General features: G+C 31.0%; 2 protein-coding genes across 2 annotated transcripts; one reads left to right on the top strand and one right to left on the bottom strand.

Annotated features, from left to right (window-relative positions):
• Positions 1-2,122: 2,122 nt before the first annotated feature.
• On the bottom strand, positions 2,123-23,804 carry LOC143075551 (putative phospholipase B-like 2). The gene is made up of 11 exons (XM_076251021.1): positions 23,614-23,804; positions 18,658-18,901; positions 17,265-17,392; positions 15,139-15,356; positions 14,105-14,196; positions 13,210-13,370; positions 11,663-11,755; positions 11,004-11,075; positions 9,450-9,602; positions 5,842-6,001; positions 2,123-2,374 (listed from the first exon to the last, which is right to left on the bottom strand). The coding sequence occupies exons 1-11, from the start codon at positions 23,802-23,804 to the stop codon at positions 2,171-2,173; spliced, it is 1,716 nt and encodes a 571-aa protein (XP_076107136.1). The 3' UTR covers positions 2,123-2,170.
• Positions 23,805-23,990: 186 nt separating this feature from the next.
• LOC143075550 (sesquipedalian-1-like) lies at positions 23,991-25,438 on the top strand. The gene has a single exon (XM_076251020.1). The coding sequence runs from the start codon at positions 24,172-24,174 to the stop codon at positions 24,925-24,927; it is 756 nt and encodes a 251-aa protein (XP_076107135.1). The 5' UTR covers positions 23,991-24,171; the 3' UTR covers positions 24,928-25,438.
• Positions 25,439-27,289: the final 1,851 nt, after the last annotated feature.

Here is a 27,289-nt window from a genome sequence, read left to right as displayed (position 1 = left end):
TCTAATTGCACAATATTGTGCAATAGCAAGAAATTTTCGAAAATTGAAGTTATCTTTCTTTGTCCAGAATAGTAGTTGAATCAACTTAAATCATTGTTTTATACAATATACAATGTATATTCACTTTTACTACCAACTGATAAATTAAAACAATCTTTACCAAGTTCAGTGATAACAAGCACCTTTTTTACATTTTAATATTTTATGATCTATTTAAATGAATAGTTATTGTTGCAAACTCCATTAGAAATTTGAATTGAGATCAGTTTTGGAATAAGAGAAAGGGGGATGTGAAAAAAAAATGGGGGGGGGGTTTAAATTTTACTCATCTCAGATTTCATAAATAAAAAAAAAATTTCTTCAAACATTTATTTGAGAGGATTAATATTCAACAGCATAGTGTATTGCTCAAAGGCAAAACAAAAATTTTAAGTTCATTAGACCACATTCATTCTGTGTCAGAAACCTATGCTGTGTCAACTATTTAATCACAATCCAAATTTAGAGCTGAATCCAGCTTGAATGTTGTGTCCATACTTGCCCCAACCGTTCAGGGTTCAACCTCTGCAGTCGTATAAAGCTGCGCCCTGCATCTAGTTTAATGCATGGCATCTCCCTGCATGATGATTCTCAAATAAAATATACCATTTATGTTTATATATACACACAGGGCTGTAACTTATATATACTGCACAGCTAAATGGACATTAGGTTTACTGTCCGATTTGAGAATTCTAGTTGACCATATTTTTTACTTATAGCTCAAAACTTTTGGTTGTGTTGTGTGTATAAAAATCATAATGATTTCTTACTGTTGAACTTCATGTCAATCACCTGATTTTAAAGTCATATCAAATGAGTGAGCGGTGAAAAATAATGTTCATCCAATTTTTGAACCAATACATGTATATATCATAAACTTAGTCCTCTGTGCAAGATTTTCTCATTTTTTAGGCAACTATATCGTATAATCGTCAATTTTTTTTTTCTCTCTGTCTGTTATGATTTAACAAATATGGCTGCTCATCAAATGCCGTGTTTTGCAGCCGAAGTTTACCGATTATCACCTTATAATAAACAAATAACAAAAAGCATGGGTATTGAGCACGTGTTTAACATGTACAATCAGAAAATTGCTTATTTTAATGACAGATCCATGTGTATTGCGATCATCAGATTTTTACGACGAGGGTTACGCTCATCAGATTTTTACGACGAGGGTTACGCTCAGGTCACTATTCATACAGAAAATATGTTGGTGAATTGCTTCTGGAAGGAAGCAATTTAAAATAAGTAAACTTCTTCTAAATGTGGACAAATTAAAGAATTTTCCTCAGAAAAAAGTATATGTACAGAAGTTGTATAATGAAAACTATCCATTTAGTTATAAAAAACGTTTATGTTAATGTTAGAGCAGTTTCATTCAATCTGATTGAAATCAAGTACAAGAAAAATTACACAATAGGGTTTCAGTTTTCTTTTATTTGTGGAGACATCTGCTGTTAAATTTAATAAATCAATAAGTAATACATAAATACAAATTCTGAGCTGCAACAGCAAGATTAACAATAAAAAATATTTGCACAAGTTCTGACTAGTAATACCATTTTCATTATTATAAATATATGAAAGACGTCATAGTAATAATGCTCATAATTCTTGATTTGAATAAACTGGAAGGTAACATGGTTCCCTACAACAATAATTATCCCTGAGGCATTCATCAATTACATTGAAATATTAATAACAAAAAATTACAAAATAATCAAACAAACACACACCAGAAAAAAATCAAATGACAAATGGAATATGAAATATATCATTTTTCAAGCAGGTAAAAATGATTAATTCAAATAGCATAACCCGCAAAGTGGAAAGGGATTAATATAAGTTGCAAAACTTGTTTCCCAAGCCACTATAAATAAATATGTTTAAATTAAGTTAATAGCATAATTCAAATTACCTCAACAATAAAATAATATTCAAATTTAAAGAGTGCAAAAAATTATTATGCATATGAAATTACTCAGCATCTTGTTCCAACAATGAACTACAAAACCTCATTATTAAACCAATTCATAAGCAGTACCTAAAAGGCAGAATCAAAAGATAATTATTATGTTTTATTTTTTATCTTGGTCATCTTCAAGTTCTATATACTGATATTCCTCTATCCTCTGTATCTATCAAATTTTTTAATGTTTATTGAACCATCAAACATAATTGGATCAAATTTGAAGATATCTGGATGTCCTTGGTGTGGAGTTTTAGGTCCAAAGTCTGACTTACTCCATTGGAATGGTGGTTGTTGGTCATGGGTTGGACCACCAATGGCTATAAACTGTAGATCCTTAATCATAGTCATGTTTGTTAACTGAAAATTAAAAAAAATCACGTTAAAATTTTTCATGGTTTGAGATTATTTGATTTAAAGTCATATGAAACGAGTGAGTGGTGAAAAAAAAATGTTTATCCAATTCTTTTACCAATGCATGTATGTATCATAAACTTAGTCCTCTGTGCACGATTTTCTCATTTTTTACGCAAATATATTGTATAATCGTCAATTTTTTTTCTCTCTGTTATGATTTAACAAATATGGCTGCTCATTAAATGCCGTGTTTTAAAGCCGAAGTTTACCGATTGTCACCTTATAGTAAACAAATAACAAAAAGCATGGGTATTGAGCAAGTGTTTAACATGTACAATCAGAGAATTGTTTATCCATTTAGTAATAAAAAAACATATGCATATTTTTGTTTAATTTGAGGTTTCTTATGACTTTAAACTACAAGTAATTGAGGACACCTATTGGTCATTATCATCTATATCAGTTTTAAAATATTTATCATTTATTTGTACTATGTTGACACTGATAAATGAATATACAAAATCTTACTGATAATATAAACCTGATAAATGTTTACTATCAATGTGCCACACAACTTATAGTCCAGTCACAAATGTTTCAGTTCTAATCTATAGCATTCTAATATATAGCATTTAGACCCACACAGAAAAAAGTCCCATAAAATCTAACTTGAGGAAAACTCAAAATCAGCATTTTAAATTTCTTATGGAATTAACATCGGAAAGGGAGGTAACTCCGCAAAAATGATTCTTTTTTTTTGTCAGTTTTTGGTTGATTTTCGTAAAATTCATGTAAAGTGTGCTACTTTGATGGGGTTGTAAGTTCATAATTGACTATTATTATATAATCTTCTGCTCATGAAATGTACAAAACCAAAGTGTTATGGGTATTTATATTTTTTTGTGCACATTTTCCATTCAAGAAATTGCAAATTTATGGCTTTGAGACCATTTTGAAAAAATAATGTGAATATTTGGTATTGTTTATATTGTAAATTATATTTGTTCAGCATGTACCTTGTTTAAAGAAACTTTACACCACAAAAAGAAGAATATATACTTAATTAGTTTTATTCAATTTAAGATTCTTTACCTTGACATGGTGAAAAATTTAATAAATGGTCAACTAATGAATTATGAAATCTAGGTTGAAGCTTGATAAAAGATATGAAAACACCTTTAGAGTTGTTTGTTATACATGTACTATAAAGATGGCTAAAATATCAAAAACAACACATTCTTTTGAATAGAAGCAGTAAAGTTATGATTTTGTATCAATTTTTATTGATTTTTCTGCCTTTTTGCAGAGTTATCTCCCATATCAATGCAATCTCAATAGAAATTTTAAAATCATGATATTTTAGTTTTCCTCAGTTTAGATTTTATATTCTGTGAATATTTGGGGTATAATGCTAAAGATTAAAACTTTAAAATCTTCTGTTGCAATAACTTCAAGGTAAGGGTCAAATTTATGCTAGATTGACTAGACTATTATCGGACAATATCATATCGATGATTTGTCAATATTTTGCTCCAAAAAGTAAATACCGTAAATTGGGTTATTTTGGTTGTACTTTTATTTTGGTTTATTTGGTGCCGCCAATGAAAATGCCAAAATTAAACACGAAAATAAAACAAACACTAAAAATGGAAATTACAAAATTGTGTACCATTTCGACAATATCGTAATGTTAATTGTTGGGGAAAATATTTTATGTTATTATATCTTCCGTATATTTTGTACAATTCTATACATTACAAATTCAAATCTGCCAATAAATACATAGTATGATTTGACAACACTATATAACACATATAATTTTAGACTTAATTGTCAATTTTTAAGAAATTGTTAAGAAAACACAAGTAATAAGTAATGACTGTAATATTTTTTCTGTCTATGAAGAAATAACATAAAAAATGTGGTGCACACCGAATAACACGTGTAGCGGGTTATTTAACAGTGTGAACCACATTTTTTATGTTATTTCGAATAGACAGAAAAAATATTACTGTCATTTCTTATAATTTAATTCTAAATTCCATTTTAAACCGTAGAAAACCTTGAAAAAACGTTGATGACGTCACGGTCACATGACTAAATTATATCTATGGTCTGATAACAAAATAACATCAGCCAATCAGAAGACATGTTACATCCAAAATTAAATTATTTACATATGTCATTAATATGCCAGGCTATTGCTGATTAGGTGCCTTTATTGGTAATCCTTTATCTTCAATTAATTAACAAGTACTGTCAGAGGCATACGGAAAATTTTAATCCTTGATCTGCAATATATTAACATGTACTGCAATATAGATGATTAATTTTTATTGCATACAACATTTGTAAAAAATAAATAATCTATTTAAAAAGTGATTTAATGTTTAATATTTTATTTTATTTTATTCTAGCTTTGAAACCCCAATTATATGCAATTGCATCTGTATGCAATTCCTTCATTAAAGTTTACTTTGTTGTGTTTCTAGTCTATGAAAGTCAATTAAAGGGTAAACAAAAACAAATATGAATGAGCTTGCTCACTACTGTTTGTCCAAAATTAAACATATTGATTGGACAAAGCACCAAAATTACACACACCAAAACAAAACACAGAAAACCGCCAAAATTTCCCAATTTACTGTATTGTTTCAAATGAGTCCTATCCTTTTGTAAGATTGTGATTCAATAGTCAATTGTAAACATATTCTTACTGAACTGCCTTAAACTTGGTCAATTTCTTTTTTGACGTTTTTTGATGTTATTGTGATAGAATCTTAACATTATGCCAATGAACTTAGCATTATGTTTAAAGTTATCTATGTAGAATAAAACTATTGACAAGTTAAGTCAAATATTCTTAAAAAGGCAAGGGTGTCAAAACTCATTTATCATATTTTGTTTTAGAGAAATTGTTTTACTTTCAGTGGAAATATTTATATATTTCTTTGCATCAGTTCAGCACCCTAGTTAGTAGAAGTTGTCACTTGGAGTAAACAAATTCTGAGGGCAGAACAGATCTTATATCAGGATACAACTACACATTCTTCAGTTTAAAAAATTCCAGACATTAAGGTATGTATGCTTGTTGTAAATTATTCTATATTTTAAATATAAGATATAATGTTTTTTTCTGAGTTTCACAGAACTCTGGTGGACTATCATAAGTTATCCTTCATTTCTTAATGATTAATTGTTTGAAGAAAATATGAATGGAATCTAACTAACTTCAATAAATAACAAGACGACGCAGGACGACGACGACGCCAACATGATAGCAATATACGACGAAAAATTAAAATTTTTGCGGTCGTATAAAAAAAAAAAATAGCTCCTGACCATCAACTAGCAGTTCACTTTGGGTTTTTTTATTGTTGTGATGGTGATATTTAAAGGATCTACACAAGACAACATTGACAATCTCAGATCACAGACATCTAGCTGGTAAATTTTCCTTCAGGTCTTACCTTCATATCAGTTCCACCATGCGACCTATGACCTAGCGCTCCAAATGGATAGGTACCATTAGCAGGATTTAGGTCTGATCTAGCAGATATACCATTTTCACCACTGTATGGGGGACTACAGGCACACTTAGAGAGAGGGTCATGTTGAAAATCATTGTACCTATAATTAACATCAGAAAAAAAATATAAACAAATTTGATAATTTAACTACAGGTACACATCATTTGAAAAGGAAGAATTTATACACATTCGTTTGTTATGTCTTTGAATTGGCCGTTTCAGAATCTAAAGGACTATGGGTAATTTCATTGTTCGTACCCCAAAATGAAAATAACGTTATGTCATTGGTTGAATTTCCATTGTTTAGGACGTTTTTAACCAATCACGACGTTTTAGTGTACACTTTTGAAAATATTACCCAGAATGCATTAGATTCTAAAAAGGCGAATTACTGAGGGAAATATTTCTTATTCAATTAAAAATAGGTTTTAATTAAAAGTTATTTTTCCTATTGGTTTTAGTTCCTAATAGAATTTCTGAAAATTCAAAATTCTTCATAACTAAAAACTTAAAAAGCTGAATTTCAATAAAAATATGGCAACTCAAATAGAAACTCAGCATCATGAGTAATAAAGATACATGTACCTGAATGAAAAGGAGAGAAGTTAAACATTAAATAAAGAAAATGGATATCAGGATGTTCTGATATGAAAAATTTGGACATTGTATATATTCTTTTTGCATTTTGAATTTCTCTTGTACAATTAATATTATTTTGTATATGAATGTGTTTGCACATGCGAAGAGTGCCAGGTACACATCTGCATAGGGAGTTAACTACATAAGGCACAATAGAACCTTAAGCATAATCAAAAGTAAGATCATCACCTACTATTGCGGAAATCCACTCCTAAATTCATTGGGAAAGTTGTTAGGTTGAAGTGCATACCTGCAGGCTTCTCACTTAAGGTTTTTGAAGGCAAGTTGAGGTAGTCATAATTTTTTGCCATGGAGAGTCCAAAATTGAGATGATGAAATTTTATTGCTACAAAATTTATTGTTTCAGTCCCCATGACAAAATAGAGTAAGGAAATGACATCATCTTTAGTTTATTTGAAACATTTGCTAACAAGAACCCCAAAACTCAATTTCAGCCTTTCCTTTATAGTAAGAAACCTTGTAGTATAATTTCAGAGATATCCATACACTTAAACACAAGTTATTGTCTGTAAATTAGAAAAATGTGCCTTTTTGACCCTTTTTTGGCCCCTTATCCCTACATGTTCGTGGAAATTAAACACAAACTCAATCCGAGCCGCCTCTTTCTTATATGGAACGTTGTGGTACAATGTCAGAGAGATCCATACAGTTACACACAAGTTATTGTCCTGAAACTAGAAAAATGCTTGTTTTGGCCCCTTTTTGGCCCTTAATTCCTAGACTGTTTGCCATATAACCCTTACAATACATCCCAAACTTCTACTTATGGCATTAAACATTGTGGAACAATTTCAGAGCAATTGAAATACTTATACATAACTTGTTGTCCTGAAACTAGATAAATGCTTGTTTTAGGCCCCTTTAGGCCCTTAATTCCTAAACCTTTGGGACCATAACCCCCAAAATCAATCCCAACCTTCCTTTTTTGATTTAAAACATTGTGTTAAAATTTTATAGATTTCTATTTACTTATACTAAAGATATTATCCGGAAACCATGCGTCTTCAGACGACAATGCAGACGACGCTGATGACGCTGACGATGACAACATGATAGCATTATATGACACAAAATTTTTTTGCGGTCGTATGAAAATGATGATAGTTGTGCTCAATTTATATGACGTTCAACAATCTTGATGCAGCTATGAAAATGATGAGTCCTTCAGTCCAGAAATCATGGACTTGTTTTAGTGAGAACCCTGACAATGATTACCTGGTTTGCTTATTCATCCCAAGTGCAAGCATAATTTGAAGAAACTTTATTATTATGAACCCTGTTACATTTCATTTCTATATTCTTTCTTTGAAAAAATAGAATTTATCAGTGTGAAATATATTTTTTGATTATGATTAGATGTAAAATTATATCCCCTTCATAAAGAATATTTTATCAAAGAGTCTCCCTTACAGATTTCTGACACGTTGTAATACTTACCTCAAAATTTGACACCTCAGTTTAAAAAAGTAGTTACTATTCCCAGTTTAAACAATTTGAATTGTGAAATTATCTCCCCATTGCTTTGAGAAATTATCTATGTGAAATTATCTCCCCTTCATAAAATTTAGTTTATCAAAGAGTTTCCCTTACCGATTTTCAAATCAATGAACTAGGTGCTTCAAAATATGACACCTCAGTATAAAGAGTAGTTATCATTCCAGTTTAAACAATTGAAATTGTGAAATTATCTCCCCATTGATTTGTGAAATTACAAAATGTATCTCCCCATTGACTTGTGAAATATCTCCAAATGATTTGTAAATTATCTCCCCTTTACAACAGTTCCTTTAATTTCTAATAAACAATTCTGGTTTATTTCATGCATTTAGATACAAATTATTACTGTCTTGAGATACATAATGGAAACAGAAAGACAATTCTTTAAAACTTTCCCCCAAAGCTAGAAATTTTTAACCTGCATTCTGTACTTGTCATCCATGACAAAGTGTAATGTTTTTTTAAATAGACAATGTAAGAAAGTTTCAATAGATTGATATATCAATAATTTATATCACCTTGAAACCCCTAAAATCTTATTCTATTATAAATATTTCTTTATCACTTAATTTAATTAAATCTATTGTGTATAATGTGTCAGTAGTGTTTTGTTTTAAAAATTTTGATAGTTTAAATTGAGACACAAATGCATCCTTTAGTTATTGCAAATCACTCATTACTATTAAAACTGTAAAAATCACTACTAAGATTATGAATGTAATTTTTTATTATTGCAAACAGTGAAACCTGAATCTGTTGACTTTTTTTAATTTAAAGAAAACATCAAAATAAATTTTTAATTTACAGAATTGTATTGAAACAAAAATTCTAAAAGAACAGATGTCCTCACATGAAGAATTAACATATTAAAACTGACTGGATATTATCAGCTTATATTTAAATTTACTGGTTGTTAGTATTTTTAAAATGCCATTTTCAGCACAATTGGCTATTTTAAAGCAGAGTATTTCTGTTGGTGGAGAAAGCAGAGTATTTCTATTGGTGGAGAAAGCAGAGTATTTCTATTGGTGGAGGAAGCAGAGTATTTCTATTGGTGGAGGAAGCAGAGTATTTCTATTGGTGGAGAAAGCAGGGTATTTCTATTGTTGGAGAAAGCAGAGTATTTCTATTGGTGGAGGAAGCAAAGTATTTCTATTGGTGGAGAAAGCAGAGTATTTCTATTGGTGGAGGAAGCAGGAGTTGCCAGATAAAACCCCTGACCTAGACAGGAAAACTGACAATCGTAGATAATAAAGATTGGAGTTGAACCCACACCCGTGGGGTCTGACTCAAAAACCACAATGGATAATCATACAGTAAGTGAACTACTCGCAGAGGCTTCTTTTATATCTAACATATATTAAAACATATAATCTGACTAGACATACTACCTCATTAATTTCATCATAGTTTCCATACTGACAACTTTACTAAAATCTCTTTTGAATATTTTAGCTCTTGGTGACCCATCATATGAAAACCATTCTCCATACTGAGCTACTGCAGCTGGTCCTCCACTGAGGTTAAATATAGTGGGATAGTACCTAATAAATGTAAAAAAGAAATTAGTTCACTGAGAGGGAAGCTAGACTACTATATTTGGAATGAATTAGCGTTGTTATGTTGCTGACAATAAGAATAATCTTAGTTATAGATGGTATTACAACATTAAACCTGAAATGTGTTATCTTATTTTCTTGTGAGCACTCAGTTCAATTTTTATGCCCCACCTACGATAGTAGAGGGGCATTATGTTTTCTGGTCTGTGCCTCCGTTTGTCCGTCTGTCCGTCTGTGCGTCCGTTCGTCCGTCCATCCGCTTCAGGTTAAAGTTTTTGGTCAAGGTAGTTTTTGAAGAAGTTGAAGTCCAATCAACTTGAAACTTAGTACACTTGTTCCCCATGATATGATCTTTCTAATTTTTTAATGCCAAATTATAGTTTTGACCCCAATTTCATGGTCCACTGAACATAGAAAATGATGGTGCGAAGTTCAGGTTAAAGTTTTTGGTCAAGGTAGTTTTTGATGAAGTTAAAGTTACATCAACTTGAAACTTAGTACACATGTTCCCTATGATATGATCTTTCTAATTTTAATTCCAAATTAAAGTTTTGACCCCAATTTCACGGTCCACTGAACATAGAAAATGATAGTGCGAGTGGGGCATTCGTGTACTATGGACACATTCTTGTTTTTAATATTATTAGCTATCTAAATTACTATTTTAAAGTATTGAAAAACCAATATATTTTCAGGAGATTAAGATTACAATAGTTTCTTTACCATTATAAAGTTGCCTTTTTAGGTGGTTAGAGGACACGTTCTAGTGTCTTGAACATTGTTTTGAAAATAACCATAATAACTATAGAAAATGTTTACTTTAAATTGTAATGTGCGTATTGTTATGCGTTTACTTTTCTACATTGGTTAGAGGTATAGAGGGAGGGTTGAGATCTCACAAACATGTTTAACCCCGCCGCATTTTTGTGCCTGTCCCAAGTCAGGAGCCTCTGGCCTTTGTTAGTCTTGTATTATTTTAATTTTAGTTTCTTGTGTACAATTTGGAAATTAGTATGGCTTTCATTATCACTGGACTAGTATATATTTGTTTAGGGGCCAGCTGAAGGACGCCTCCGGGTGCGGGAATTTCTCTGTACATTGAAGACCTGTTGGTGACCCTCTGCTGTTGTTTTTTATTTGGTCGGGTTGTTGACTCTTTGACACATTCCCCATTTTACATTCTCAATTTTATTTGTGGAACATATTCCTGGTTCACCTTTAATAAAAAGTACCATTCAATTATTAAGAAACACTGTGGGTACCACATTAGAATACATACATATTCTGAAATTTCTGGTTTAAAATTAACCTTAATGACATTTCTAGACATACTGGTATTTATCACTTTCAAATTGGAGTTATATTGGTTGTACATGTTCTACTTACGGAATGTTATAACTTGGCCAGTATCCTTGTTTCATTAAAACATCTGAACGATCTCCATATTCTATATTATTCCTGTAAATATCAAATATTTCTTGTTTGAAAAAAGTATAGATATAATATAAAGAAACTTCTGCTCTAAACAGTGTTTGGTTTTGCAATTTACAGTCTTTTGATTTTTGAAGAATAAAAAAACAGTATTTTTTTAAAACTTAAAAACAAAAAAAATCGTTTGTTAACTTTTCAGTTTCGTATCTTCATTTTATGAACAGATTCTAAGAATAGAACTATTGAAAATTCAGAAATATTTGTGATGTTTTTAATTTTACCAAAATTGCCATGGGATACATGTACCCAGTAGGTATTTCAAACTTAAAAAAACATGCATTTACATTTTTACAGCATTATTGTATGCAGCATTTCTTGAAATCCTTATAAATAAACTCACTTTTGTATTCCATTTTTTGAACAATTGCAATAAAGAATAATAAATGTGTGAAAAATAATTATCAATTTAGTGAACATATTTCATCAGGTACCAGAATCAGACACATCATAATGATATGCATACACATATTAAATTTGATAGTTGTAACAAACCATGCATGACATCTTGTTTCAGACTACTGGTACACTTTTTAAAATAAATCATCAAAACTTACGGAATTTGTTCAAGAACATACAAAACATCTGTCATATTGTAAGAGCCTGATTTGAATTTGTTAGAATCCACTATCATCCATTGATTATTATACCTGTAAATATATAAACAAGACTCAATTATAAAATGAATTACAAATGTCACCTACAGTTTATAAGAACCTAAAACCAAGGTTGCTGAGGAAAGTTGTGGTTTTCATTTTGTCTACTTGTCCATTTGTCCATCAACAATACGCCTTTTCAGAATCTAGAGGACTATAGATAATCTCATTATTCGTACAACAAAATGATAATAACATTAAATCTTTGGTTGATTTTCTATTGTTTATCACGTTTTAAACCAATCACAACGTTTTGGTGTGCGCTTTTGGAAATATTACCCAGAATGCTTTAGATTCTGAAACGGCAAATTGTTGAGAGTTGAACAACTCCAGTGTAGGTAGGACTTGGATATAATTTTGTACATATGTTGTGCATAACATTTAGATATGCATGATATTTTTGACATTGGAAAATTTATTTGGATACAATTAATTCTTTATAAATGTGAGTAGGACTAAACACAAGTTGTACAGTTGTTAACCCTTTCGCCGATGAGTCCCGGTTTCCCGGGATTCACGCTTCAGACTGCTGACGATGAGTCCCGTTTTACCGGGATCGGAATACATCTTTTTTATTTCCCGCTCAAAACAGTGCAAACATGAGTTATCTTTCTTTGATGGATACCCGGATGAAAGTGTAAACATGGCGGTTCCGTTTGTTGAAAACCGTGTCAAAATCAGACGAAATTTACGAGAATTTGAAATGAGGGAACATTTTTGGGGAAAGAATATGGAAAAATTAAGCTAAACTAGTATACGTTTTTGACATAAAATGTCGTTTTATGTACAAAACACTTGGAATGGACATCGTTCAGTGTGAGGAATTTGTACAGCCTCATTTTTTCAAAATTTTGCCGTTTTGGGTTAAAAAAATTACGATTTGGGGTCAAAGAGCAGAAATTTGAGAATTTCACTTCAATAATGCCGAAAAATTGAAAATTAGAATATTTTATGAGGAAAAAATTATCAAAACATAAAAAAAACTGTGAACATGGTGTTAGTGAATGAAATAAATACACAAATAACTACAAACAAATTTTTCATTGACATATATTATGAAGATCTCCCATTTGAGTAAAAGTAGCCAGGGACGCCATCGTCTCAGAGTAGCTTCTGTCTGGGCAGCAATCGGTGAAAGGGTTAAGCTTCATAAGTTGATTTTGATATCAAATATTTGTGGCAATTGTAATATTAATTTTGGAATAAACTTAATTTTTGCTTGATTTTTTTTCATATACATTCAAATATGACGTATATGCACCACAACTGTACAAAATTTCAACCACTTTTATCTTTTCACTTTAAAACAATATAAAAATACCCATAGTCCCTATGATGATGAAAACAATCACATTAAAAATATTTTGGTTGATGTAAGTGAAATACCCAGAATGCATAAGTGAATTGACCTGTTGGAAGAATTCATGGATGGTATGAGCGCTACTTACGTTCCACTATTGTATGCCGAAAATATCAACGACCATGTTCTTCCACTGGTTGCAAGTCTATTAGCAGCCATGACTCTGATACCTTCAAGAACAGAATTTGTTGGCTGGACATATTTCCATAAGTCACTGTTACCATTACCTATAGTTGTTTCTAAGGTTGCCTGTCAATATAAATAACAATTTTATAGAAAGAAGGATACAAACTTATATGGATTCATTATTTCTTGTAGGATAATAACTTTCATGGATTTCGTGGGTATTTGTTATTCAAATTTTCTATAGGGCTTGATGTGCAGATATTGGCAAAATCACAAATTCAAGTATCCACAAAAATGCAAAATTTCCTCATAAAAATTCATGATGAAATTCATGACAATGAATGAATCCACAGATATTTTTTTTGTATTTAAAAAATTACATAAGTAACATATATGCAGTTAAAATGATGGAATCAAATATGTCAGTATATTATGGTAAATTTGGCATGATCATAAACAATAATATCAAGTATGAGGTCTTTCAGGTCTATCAGAAATAGCATAAACAAGGTGTCAATGTTGAAAAACAGATGGCAAAAGTCCAATAACTCCAATATTTTTTTTTTTTTTTAATAAAATGGTGGTACAATATGGTCAATTACACATGATGGCAAACAATTGTGATAAGTATGAGAGATTTCTGTCAAACAGTCTCAGGAGATGCGTTCAAAAAAATGTGTTTTTGACAGACTACATATCATATGTTACTATTACCATTTGCTTTGAGGAGGTGACATAAATAATTGTTAACAATAATGAACACTATATGTATTGCTGTAAACTGAAGCAACTGTAAAGTAAGACAAAAATATTTAAAATGTAAAGGGAGATAACTCAAAATTAAATAATCAACTTACTAATCCAGTAGTCATGAGATAATAATCATCTCCAGATAAAATAGTCCCTGGGTAGGAAGAAAATGTCATCATGTACCCTGGTATATATACACCTGAAAAAATATAAAAAATGTTGAATGCAGTTCTGTTTAGAAGAGAAAGTACAAACATTGGTATATCAATACAATGTAATCGACCCATTGCTGTAAATAAAGATTTTTTTTCTTCGCAAAGTAATGTCAAACTTAATGTACTCTATAGGTCTTGAACCTGCGTGCTGGGGGTTTGTTCCACAGGATTGTGTATGTGTCTAGTGTGGTTAGGGCCATAGGCTCTCTTTCACCACTGGCTAGCCTACATTGCAGGTGAAAAGAAAGCCGAGTGCTTAAGTCTTTCTGCCAGTACATAGCTCTACATTATTTAAGACTTCTACAATGCCTCCTCGATACAGCACATGGTAACTAGGGTCTAGCATCCTAAGCATTATTGTAGATGGTCATATGAAGATAATAGCTCCGTTAAAGCAGTTCATCTAAGAGAAGAACAACTGGATACAAACCAATGGCTAGATGGGAGTCATAAGCTTTGGCAAGCAGCTCATCTAGAGGAAGGAGACCTTGATGAATACATTCCTGGCCCTCCTGGTAAGGTCTTGTGTGCTGGGCTAGCTACTCAGCCACGGAACGAAACTTATGCTATAGAAACAGAAACAAGGGTGTTGATGCCTATCACAGTGTTCAAGGACATGAAGAGGATTTATAAGTAAGTAAGTAATGTCTTGAAAACAAGGGAATTTTTTATTTAAATCTGTGAAAGTTTAATCAATTTGTTGCTGAATGATGAATATTTACTACTACACATTGTCATTTTTTTATAAAGACTGCTTCAGTCAAATGCAATATGATTTGTACGGTATTACTTTTGTGGATTTCAGGGTTATAAACAAACCACAAATTTGATATTGTTCAGTAAATTTTGTCAAAACCAAGAAGTAAAATATCCACAATGTTTTGCTTAAACAATTAAGATCTATATTAATTTGACTTTAAAAATACCTAATCCATCTTTAACAGTATATGCAAATTCATATCTCTTCAGAATCCTCAGCATGGACTGATATGTTGACCAAGTGTCATGGCTAACATACAAATCTTTGTTACCAGGGAACATTTTAATCATAGCAGAACAAGAACCAGAACCAAACACTCGAGATTTCTCAGGTTTGCCTAGAGCCTCCTCTAGATCTTCTAAATCACCTCCAACTTGGAAAAGGCTGAAAATTGATGGAGAACTTCATACATGTACATAATGTTAAACAGATAGTTAAATAAATTAAATTGTTAAAAGAAAAAAAAATTAACAAATAACAAGCTTTAATTGTTTGTTGTTCATTACTTCATTGCTTGACATTTGTCATTTTGAGGCCTTTTAAAACTAACTATACAGGATGGGCATTGCTCACTGTTGTACGGTGACTGTTTTTTTAAAATTTCTGTGTCATTTGGTCTCTTGTGGAGAGTTGTCTCATTGGCAATCATACCACATCTTCTATTTAATAATTTATTTGAATGCGTTTACAGTTCAAAACAAATTTGTAATATAACAAATAATTTTTAATCATGTTGTATGACTGCTGTTTCAAGGACACCTTATTATATCTGTGCCATCTTCCTCAATGTATTTCAAGGAAATATATTAATAATGTTTGATAAGTTAGAGTCAATTTCCTAATACATTGGCTCGATTGTCTTGCTTGCTTTGTTTGTATCAAAGTTTTTTTGCTCAAGCATTGTAATTTAGATTGACAACTGCAAACAATAAAAGTAGGCCGAGTTAAACTTGTACACATAAGGCGGAAACCCAGTTGAAATAGAACAAAAGAATCGAAGCTCTTTGTTAGAGAAGATGATAAATGCTTACTGTGATGTTTACTATATAGTAACAAAAATTATAAAAGTTAATACATGTAGAAACAAATAAAACGACAATTTTCTTCCCAATTACGAAGTGTTTTATTTTAAAAGCACCATTTGCGTAAGTTTTCAATTAATCTATTACATAATAATGCAGAACAATTAGATATCAAGTCGACGACATGGGTATATATCAAGACAAGTTGGATGTAGAAAATGCATAACCTCTGATTTTTTTTTTAAATTACCACGGACGAAGAACCAATCAATCTATTAGTTCAGTTATTTTTGTGTCTGCCCTTCCATTGTGACTCAAGAAATTTTTTTTAAAAATGGGTAACAATTGTATTGAAAAGAGAAAATCAAGTGAACTTATTTATGTTAGGGCCTGAGGTGTATATTTTGTCTTTAAAAGGTACAAAGCAAGAGTATTTGATATATCATCTCGCTTCAGACTCTATCATTTTTATATATCAAAGCTACAGGTTGACTTTATAACATAAAAAAATCACAGTATGAAAAGATGAAATATATGGGTCAAGTGTAATACCTATCTAATGAATCACAAAAACAGAGTAGGTGTGTTTGAATAGCTATTTTTTTACTAAAAGAACTTGATGACAGTTTTTCAAGTTGGATGATGAAAATGCATATTTTCGGAAAAATATATTTTTTGTGTGTGATAACTAGGGTTTATAATCTTCAACCACTGAAAATTTTTAGTTTGCCCTTCCACATATATTTAATTAGAATTTTTTTAAATGTTTAAGAAATTTTCGAAAATTCCAAACCTGGCAACCGATCAGACAATAGTTTTAAGTTGATTCAATGCAGACAAGATCATTAACTGATGTTCATTAGCTAGTAGATACATTTGTCTTTTAAAATACAACTGACATATAAGGAATCGTAATGCTGCTATGTGGATAAATTTATCGGTTTTCAAGAGCAAAATTGGCAGCATGTCACCCCTACAATGGCTTCTATTTCTATGATTGTGAAAATGAACTGGCGCAATGGGGAGATAATTTTGGTGAAGTAAAATCCTGACCGACATTATATTTAAAAATTTGATAGGACATTATCAAATAATCAAAAGGTTTAACTATACACATACCTATATTGTTTGCAGATGTCAATCTTAATTACAATGCTTGAGCCAAACATTAATAGAAACAAGGCAAGCAAGGCAAGCAAGCCGACCAAATTATCACTCTACATGCATTGGGAAATTGACTCTAAAACAAAATAGGATCTAGTATGCTTACTAAAAACCAAACGGGTCAAGGTTTGTTGATCCTGGTCCAGAATATCTCAATGATGACCAGTCAGGTGACCTTCTTGATAGTTCATAACCTTGACTCAAACCATCAACTTGTAATAAAAACAACTTTACCTGAAAAATATCATCATGTATGTATATTAGTACTTACTTCAGTTTTGGGGAATTTGTATGTTGCAAACTATATCAAGAGCACACTTACAACAAACTAAGGTCATGTTCGCATTGATCTAAACTGTGTGCTGTTTGTATTGAAGATGGTCACCGCACCTGACAGTCTCTATAATGGTGTTTGTCTTTATTAGTACAGAAATAATTTCATTGCAAATATTTGAGATATACATATATTATTTTTCGTGGTTGGTATTAGGGTGTCTTCAGAAAATAAGGAGCCAAGAGTACATGAATTATTTTCGGTTGAACAGAGGGAATTGAGAAAATAAGATGAAAATCTTCAGTTTTAATAAGGTTTTGATTACATGCAGTCTCTATTCAATGTAGGCAGTTTAAGTGTAAATAATTAAATTACATATCTATTTTTTACTGTATGTAATTTTGATAAGGTGAGGCATGCCAAAAATTATATTTTATTTTCAGTACACAAATGTGAAATGTATGACTTCCTTGATTCACACAAAAGGTGCTTTGGTCAACACTTTTAAAATAACAATAAAACCAGGTATTCAGGACATAAATTTTATTATGAATATGTATAAGGAAAGAACATTGAATAAAAATGATTTAAAAAATGCTATGAATCAATTGTTAACCTATTTATTTGTCAACAAAGTAAAATAATGCTTGGTTATACAACTTACTGTAAATTCAGAAATTATTGCAATGTTTTATTAGTGAGAATAATGAGACTGTGTGAGTATTGCAATAATACATGTAATAAGAACCTGCATTGGTGAAAAGAGGGAGACATGCTTATAACTAATTTTCAAGGGACAAATTTAAAAACTTAAAAAATCAACAACAAAAAATCAATAGCATACAGGAAAATGCATCTTTCAAATTTTTTTTGGAGACTCAATGTTGAATTTATCCCCCCCCCCCCCCTAATTCAAAATTTAAACACACTATTTTTATCACATAAATCACTTCAATAATAGGTTGTTTTTTTCTCAGGAAATTTAAAACCACACAATTCATATAACCCCTTTCCACATTTTACTCTGAATAGAGTTAATTGTCAAAGTTACTAATTCAAAAGTAAACATATTCATATAAATCGACAACTTACATGTAATACATTTATTTTTTTAATTTTTGCTTTATAAGAAGTAAAGTAAATGATTTTATAAAACTGACACCATAAACATTTTTTTTCTTCTGTGAAATATTCATCATAAGATGAAGTATGACATTAATCCTACCATGTGCCAATATGTAGATGTATTTGTTTTAATCTGTTCATTCATCCAGTCCAGGTTAGTCTGCAAGAATGTATGTAATTTTGTACAATATGCACTGTATGGTTCCGTACAGTAACCATCCACAGTATTCATCCAGTGATCATGCATAAGGCTGGCCGAATGTGAGGCCTCTGCCATCCCAGCAGCAAAGGCTTGTTGTTCATCATCATAATTTGTAGATGTCTTGATATCAAGGTATGCCCATCTGTTCCAAAATAAGCATTACTTGTTAAATTTGATATAGAAGGGAGGAAGAGGTCACAACTAAAAAATTAAAAGAGCATTTCAAGACATTATTCTTAATTTGACTACCTGTTGCCCCTGTCTCATATTAACTTGTATATGTGAGTGACAATAATGACTACAGAAATTGATATTTTCCCCTCAAGTTTTGAACTGGACTTTTGACCCTTGACTTACATGACATATAGACAACCAAACAGTAGGAGCAATTGTGGAGCTCCAATAACATATCCAATGTAGAATTCTCAGTTTAATGTTTCTTTTAACTAAACAATGAATTTTACCCCTATAATGTGTTTTTTGTTTATTAAAAATGTGAATATAAATGATAAACTTATCATTTAAATTAAATGTAACTTCCTTATAAGATTAAATTAAAAATAAATCTTTATACATAAAGAAGCTACATGTAGACATATAATATAATATGTCTCTATACCCGTACGAAAAACATGACACGTACTCCAGCTGGACAGTAGCCGTACTGAGAACCGTACTTATAATAATCATTTGGACTTTTCTTTGAATGTCTTATAATGGATAACCCGGCTGGACTTTCAGCGAAATTAGCCGTAAACCGGCTTGAAATATTTAAATTAGCAGGAGTCCGGTTCAGAAAGTCCAGCTGGACTTTCATAAAAGTACGTCTGAAAAAATCGTGCCGGCATTTCTGGCAAAAATATGGCCTCTATAAAGTTCAGCCGGACTTTACAAAGTCCGGCTGAACTTTAAGAAGTCCAGCTGAACTCATAAAAGTTCAGCTGGACTTCAAAAAGTTCTGTTTGACCTTTAAAGATGATCTCAGCAGGGGCTGATCCACAAAAAAATATGGGGGAGGGGGTTTCACCCCCGCAGAACCCTCCCTCTTGATTACTTCTGCTTAGTTTTTCTTTAGATGGTGGATTCTTCTGATTTGATATGCATCCCTAGTTATAATCTGAAAATAAAAAAAAAAAAACAGATGGCATTATGCATATACGTACTGCTCATTTCTTTTTCTTTTTTCTACTGTCTTGCTGGCAAAATCAAGAAACGGGGAATTGTGAAGCTAAATGCTTACTCCTAAAAGTGTGTGGTTATAATTATCATGATTATATATTAAGACTAAATAAATTTAAAGTGCATAAAATAAAGTAAAGCTTTGAAAATCACTCAAACTGAAATATTTTGCATAATTAAGTATTTAATGTAGTTTTTTTAATTCTTTTTACTCTTCAAAAATAAAAATTAAGCTAATATATATTTATAATGTTGTAATCATTTCATTAATATGTTGAAGAAATTAAAGAGCATATCAGATTGTACTTACCAGAATATGCAATCCAAAATACATGCAAACAGCAATCTTCCTAAATTGAAATTGATGCCAGTCAGAAGGATCCATCTTCTCTATTATAATGTGAAAAGAACAAACATTTGCTTTACATCCAATGTAAATTTCTCATTTTGTTTAAGAAAGAAGACACATCTTCCTGTTTATTCCAAATTCAAATTTTGTTGTATTGCAATACATGAGGTTGTTTGAGGAGCTGTGAAAAAATTTCTTCTTATGACTTCTTGCATATGTCTAAATTTTGAATATGTGATATATTAAAAAAAAGAAAATCAATTATTAATTTGTTCAATTAAGAAATGTTTAATAAAAGTGAAAGTTATTGCAAATATATGTATTTAGAAATGTGTTATCCTTCAAATGGCCCCATGATCAACCTCTGTGTAGATGCTACTTCCTGTGACCTGTCCAGACTGAGGTTAATTGAAAACAGATGGCACTCTCTACAAGACTATAATACTGCTATTAAATCACTGTTATGGCTGAAGTTTCTAATTGATATTAATTTAAAGGATGATGATAATTTATTTTATGCATTCATCTAATTAAATATAAATATACTAGAAAATGTATAAATTTAACCTATTAATAGATGTAATTTTGCTAGGGGTTTTATTTCATGAAAAAGTAAAAATGTTAAATAATTGTTGAAAACATTAACTGGGATATAATTCAATCAAAATTATATCACCTATATTAAATTTCAATTTTCCATTTACAGTCTATTTTAAATATTTTATAATGGAATTGAAAATTTTAGGGGAAAAAATCACATCTGATAGTTTGATCTTAAAGTATATTGTAAAAAAATATGATATCATTATTATAACTTGCAAATTTTCATTTATAACTCTTTTCCATTTTGAAAGAAATTGTTCCTTTCAAAGAACAGAATCCTAGTGACAAACTTTTTATTTCTGTAAGGGCAGATTTGGCTGATGAAAATATTCTAAGTCTTAATTCTTGCTGAGACATAAATGACTAAAATTTTCTAAGACCAAAAATCCTGCTGATTATTCTACAGAAAGAATAATTTCCCTCAAAAGTCCAGCCGTGTTTATTTTCTTGTCAGAATTACAAAAAGTGCGGTTGGACTTTTCAGAAAATACCGGCTGGCAAATAACCGAAGTATAAGAAAAAGTACGTGTACGGCTCAAGTCAGACTGGACTTTTCAAAGTCAGACTGGAATACGTCTCAAGTCCAGCTGAAGTCCAGTTGAACTCCTGTTGAAATTTTCGTACGGGTAGTTAAAGTAATCTCAGAAAAATGTAGCTTCCTTATAAGATTACAATCTGAATCAGACAAAAATTCTATAAGATATGGTATGATATTCAATGGGGGTCTCATTCGGGGGTTCTGATCCCGGGTCCCGCTTACTGTTTTGTCAGATTCCCGTATCCCGTTTACACTATGTACGTAAGCTATTCTCATTTTTTAGTAATTTCCTGTGTCCCGCTAGACTTCATTTCCCGTTTTCACAGCAAAATAATTTTAATTTCACATGTCATGCTTACAAAAAATCGACAATCCTGTTTCACGCTTAGACCTCAATGAGACCCACTTAAATGAGACAACTATCCAACAGAGACCAAATAACGTGGATGTCATGATGTGACAGATGCCAGACACATGGGCAGTCTGGACTGCTAGCCACCGTTTTAATGACCCTTACTTGTAAAATTTATTAAGACTATTAAGCATTTTCAAGTATTTGTTTATACACAGAAAAAGAGGGGGGACACTACCAACTAGAAATGGTTCTTTTGCAGGTGTGCACTTCTCATTTTTTTTTCATGAAATTTAGAATTATACAAATTTATTTTTGAGATTAAATTATGGTTTGTTAGTTTTAAAAACAAAAGACAAGTGCTATTGCAACACGATGTAACGAACACCGTAAAAACAGACATAAGATAAGATAAGATAAGATAAGAAATTTTATTTCAAGTCGGGTTACATTAAATATAAACATAAGCTCTGTAGAGCTTTTTGCCGACATTAATAACAATAACAACACACATATTAAGATACATAAAACACACATATGAGACATACAAATTATGATAGCTATATTGCTAGTAAAAAGTTCATAAATAAAAGGCACTGGCTACGGTTACATGGAAATGTAACAATAATAAAAATATTATTGTTACATTGGAGACTAAATGCCGGAATGCATGGTTGGGTAAGGATCTGTTTAATTACGAATGTAACAATAATTATTGAGGCTACGGTTACATAGCGCTATTGTTACATGAAAAACAGCTGTACGACTAGTAATATGTACTAAATAATAAAAATGAAGACATTTATTTTATATTTACAATACATACATTTATTACCTACAATTTATTTACTGTAATTTTTTATTTACACTGACACTTTCTACAAATCAAGTAAGTGGTTTTTAAAGTCCGACACATTTTTGATGAACGAAATTACATCCTCTACGGTTACGTGTACATACAGAAGTTCTTAGTATTTAAGTTACAGTTAGCAAACTTTGCTTTTGATGTATCAATTTGGGTCAAGTTGTTTTAAAAGTTTTTCACCCTAACAAAATGGTTTATAGTATAATGACAGTAATAAGAGTAGGTGTGCAGTTAAATACTTTTAAAAATACGTGAAACCATTGAACTATATGTTTCGCCTTTGACACTCATAATCTTGAGTAGTATCATTAAGAACATCAAAACCATTAATATGTAAATATATTCAGGTTATACACCATTTGATTGTTGAATAATAATATTTATTATTTATCAGTATTACAAGTATTGTTTAGTACATATGAAAGAATTAAGCAAAACAACTACAGAAGATATAAGTTTAATAAATCTAGCGTACATTGCTGTTTTTCATGTAACAATAACGTAATGTAACCGTAGCCTCAGTAATTATTGTTACATTCGTAATTAATCGGTTCCTCACCCAACTTTGCATTCCGGCAATTAGTCTCCAATGTAACAATAATATTTTTATTATTGTTACATTTCCATGTAACCGTAGCCAGTGCCTAAATAAAAAGCATAGCACATGCAAGCAAAGCACTAAAACTGAAACATAAGCACATGCAAAGCAGAATGAAATAAATAAAGCAAACTAATTTCTATAAGCTACATGGAACAAACATTTAACACAAAATAAAATAAAGGTATTAAGATCTGCAGGAGCCACACCTGCATGAGTTGCCATTCCAGTTGTTGATCATACTTTTAAACTGGTTTAGGTTTGTCTGTGCACGGATCGTGTCAGGCAAGTCATTCCATAGTGTAGCTCCAGCATATCTTAATGAATGAAGGCCAAAATGTGTGGTTCTCACCTAAAACTTAGTACTTACCCAGTGTTATTGATGTCATTTTTAAATTCTGCTAAGGCAACCCATTCCGGAGCTTCATGCCGATGAATTTTATATTCCTGACTATTTTTATCGTATGTAACTGATACAATTTCCCCTTGGCATATGCAAATAAATGCCACTAAAATTATGCAAGCAAACAATACTCTGTCGTCTGCCATATTGCTGGTCATGTGACTACAGAGTGCTTGGTCACCTGATTTTTGTGTAGAAGTTAGAGTCCAACTGTTTCGTACTTAAATCTTTTAAGCTTCTTAACATTTGTTAGGCTTTAACACAGGTTCAAACTTCTGTTAAAAAGTTGAAAGACTACAAAAATGAAATATTGTAATTTCAATCAACTGCTGTAGCCGTAACATTCATATTGAACCTTGAATGCCACGCCCACTTTCACTTTGAAAATGAAAGTATAAGAATGAATTGCTCCATGACTGTGACATCACTGACACAGTAATTATAACCTAAATAGGAAGTTGCTTGGTGTATTCATAAGCTACTTAAACAATCAGGTCATAAACTGTGAACTTTCCTGTTAATCTGATGAATAGGCACAAGGATAAAATGAAAATTAATGACAAAAGTTTAACTAAATTTGCTTCTTCTGGAGCCCCAGCAGACAAAGAAGGGTATTTATTGAAAAGAGGAGACTTCAATAAAGGGTATCAAAGGAGATGGTTTGTGTTAAAAGGGAATTTATTATTTTATTATGAGAAACGCAGTGATAAAGAACCTATAGGAGTTATTATACTAGAAGGATGTACTATAGAGTTGTCAGAGGATACAGATGGATTTGTGTTTCAAGTAAAATTTAGTGCCTCAGGTTGTAGGACTTACATTATTGCTGCAGATTCACAAGAGGATATGGAATCATGGATGAAAGTACTTTCAAGAGCAAGTTATGATTACATGAAACTAATGGTGTCAGAACTTCATCGACAGTTACAGGATCTAAATGAAGATGCTAAACTTGTCGAGGATGCTATGAGAGATAGTCTTATTTTATCAGGAACTTATGGAAATTTGTCTCAAAGGAACTCATTGGAAGATAAAATGGAACAATCAGTAGAAAATATCACACAACCGATGAAAAGATTTAACCCGTTCAATACCTCAGAAGAAAACTTGACATGCTTGACTGACTCTGCTAATTTTCATTTTTACGAGGATGCCAAACCAAAACATAGGACTTTTGCTCAATTGCATGAAGAATACGGGAATCAGATCAAACATATGAAAGAATTATGGGGTGCAAGGACTTCATGCTTGATTGAAGATCTAGCAAGTTCAAGTGCATAGCCAAAAACATCATTATAAATCCGTTCATGGAATATATGTGTGTAACACATAATATAATGGTTGTATTATTTATGTTTCCACTTCAGTAATTTAATGTTTTATATTTAAATTTAAATTCACATGATAGATATATTTATTTTAATGATTACCAAATTTTTAAAATCTGTCACATAGCTGGAGGTATACATGGTATACAAGGTAAATCCTTTCTATTAATATATTTCAGACATTCATTTGTCATTGAATTAGACAGGTTATGCATTTATTATTTAAAAATTTTAAGTTTTTAGTACTTTTTACTACTGTAATGACTGTAATGCAGATCTTTTGTCATGTTCATTTTTTTTAAGTGTTGAAAACATATCTTACATCATCCATTATTATGATAATCACTCTTGATTCACCCTTGGAAAGTGAAATGCAGTTTTCAATCAGTTACACAATGTATGTTTACAACAATTAAAATGGTCCTAAAAGAATAATTTAATGTCAACTTCAATTTTCTCATTCACATGTACAAATGATGTATTTTGCTTTTAAAATATAGATAAAAGACAAACATTTTAAAAATGAAATATATAATTAATTATACATTCCAATTTTTGCTAAAAATTAACTTTTATTTATATTCTACATTGGATGTGAAAGGTCAGAAAATATCATGACTATTTTCATACTGATTTAACACAAAAGCTTCTGCAGTGATTTGATAAATATTTGGTTCTTATTTTACAAAATATCTGAAAAATGCATTTTTACCTACAAAACTCAAAAACAGATTCAAACCCATTATCCCCTTTATATCATTTTTTTGTTTGAGATATGTTTATATGCAAGATAGTAAAGCAAGTGTTGTGAACATACTTGGCAAGATAGCGTTATTGGCCACCTTCGATATTCAGTGTCTTTAACAATGTTTAAATGAGTTTTTTGTGTTTTTTATTCTTTTAATCAGTGCATTCTCTATGCAAAACAGTTTTGTAACAGAAAATGTGTATGCTTATTTTATTTAATATATAAATATAATGTAACCATTATTAGAACAAAGTATTTATTGTACTTGAAGTGTATTTTTTTAGTGTACTTGAAGAATAATACATGTCATGTATGTATTCATTACAATCTATAAGCACCTCTTACAGCTGATATTGTTAAGGTCTGGGCCACTCTTATGACTGTTATAAACGATTAACAAGGATTCAAAAGACAGGCGCTTTGGGAATGAACTGCCTTATTTTTAAATATCATTTTTTATTTATTAGAAATTTTTTTTTTTCATTTTAACTTTTTTTCACTTAATTATTTGATACATTATTGCTCTTTTCCTTATGATATTACAAATAACATTAGTTTTTAATCCTCTATTTTTATTTCAATTAGAAAAAAGGGGGCTCCATGCTTTATGTGCCTTTTGATTTTCTGTTATGGATCATATATATTCATATAATTTGACTTTTTGGGGATAGATCAAAGGAAGTTTAAATTTTATAGATTTATGTTTGGTTACAATAATGAATTGATCGTGTCACCAGGAAGGATAATTAAATGTTTATATCATTTGATGTACTAACCAGATAATTGTATAACTATTTTAATTGCCATTTCCTATAAGGCCAAATAAAAAAGTATGTGTGGTTCCAGTTACATCAGAAAAAAAGTTAGGGTAGGTAGGTAGGTATTTTTTTTTATTTTATGTTTTTTTTACATTGAGTCTATGGGAGCTACATTCTGAGACTAACAGTGCTTAATGAAAAATGACAATAAAATCTTTAGGGTAGGCTATTTTTAAGCCGAAAAAGTAGGGACGGTAGGGTTACTGGAACCACACATATATTTTTATTTGGCCTAATCATGATAATCAGATAATGCACTCCTTTTTAGGTGCTAATTAATACTGTATCGTGTGATAAATTTTCACAAACATGCTATAATCATGCTCTTTTATTGCCTTTATTTCTGCAAACACTGAAAAATCTTTAGAAAAGGTTCTTGAATTGATCAGGCTTAAAAATACATACCCAGGCGCGGATCCAGAGGGGGTGTTCCGGGGGTTGGAACCCCCCCCTTATTTTTGGCCGATAAATGCATTTGAATGGGAGCATATAGCTGGAACCCCCCCCTTTACTCTGGGTTGGGACCCCCCCTTTTTTAAATGGCTGGATCCGCCCCTGCATACCTGCCATATTATTATAAGTCTTTAATTTTTCGGAGGTTACACAAGGAGGCTTTAAATTTCAAAATACAGGCAATAACTAACATGGAGGTAACTGAGGAATAGTTGGTTAGCTTAATACACCTCCCATCTGCCATAAACATGATAAAGCGCATTAGGTACGTTGATTTCAGTTTATATTGCATTTAT

Source organism: Mytilus galloprovincialis, chromosome 5 (assembly GCF_965363235.1).
Source record: "Mytilus galloprovincialis chromosome 5, xbMytGall1.hap1.1, whole genome shotgun sequence".
Taxonomy (NCBI): Eukaryota; Metazoa; Mollusca; class Bivalvia; order Mytilida; family Mytilidae; genus Mytilus; species Mytilus galloprovincialis.
The sequence above is the reverse complement of the archived record's forward strand: the minus strand, read 5'-3'. Positions and strand labels throughout refer to the sequence as shown.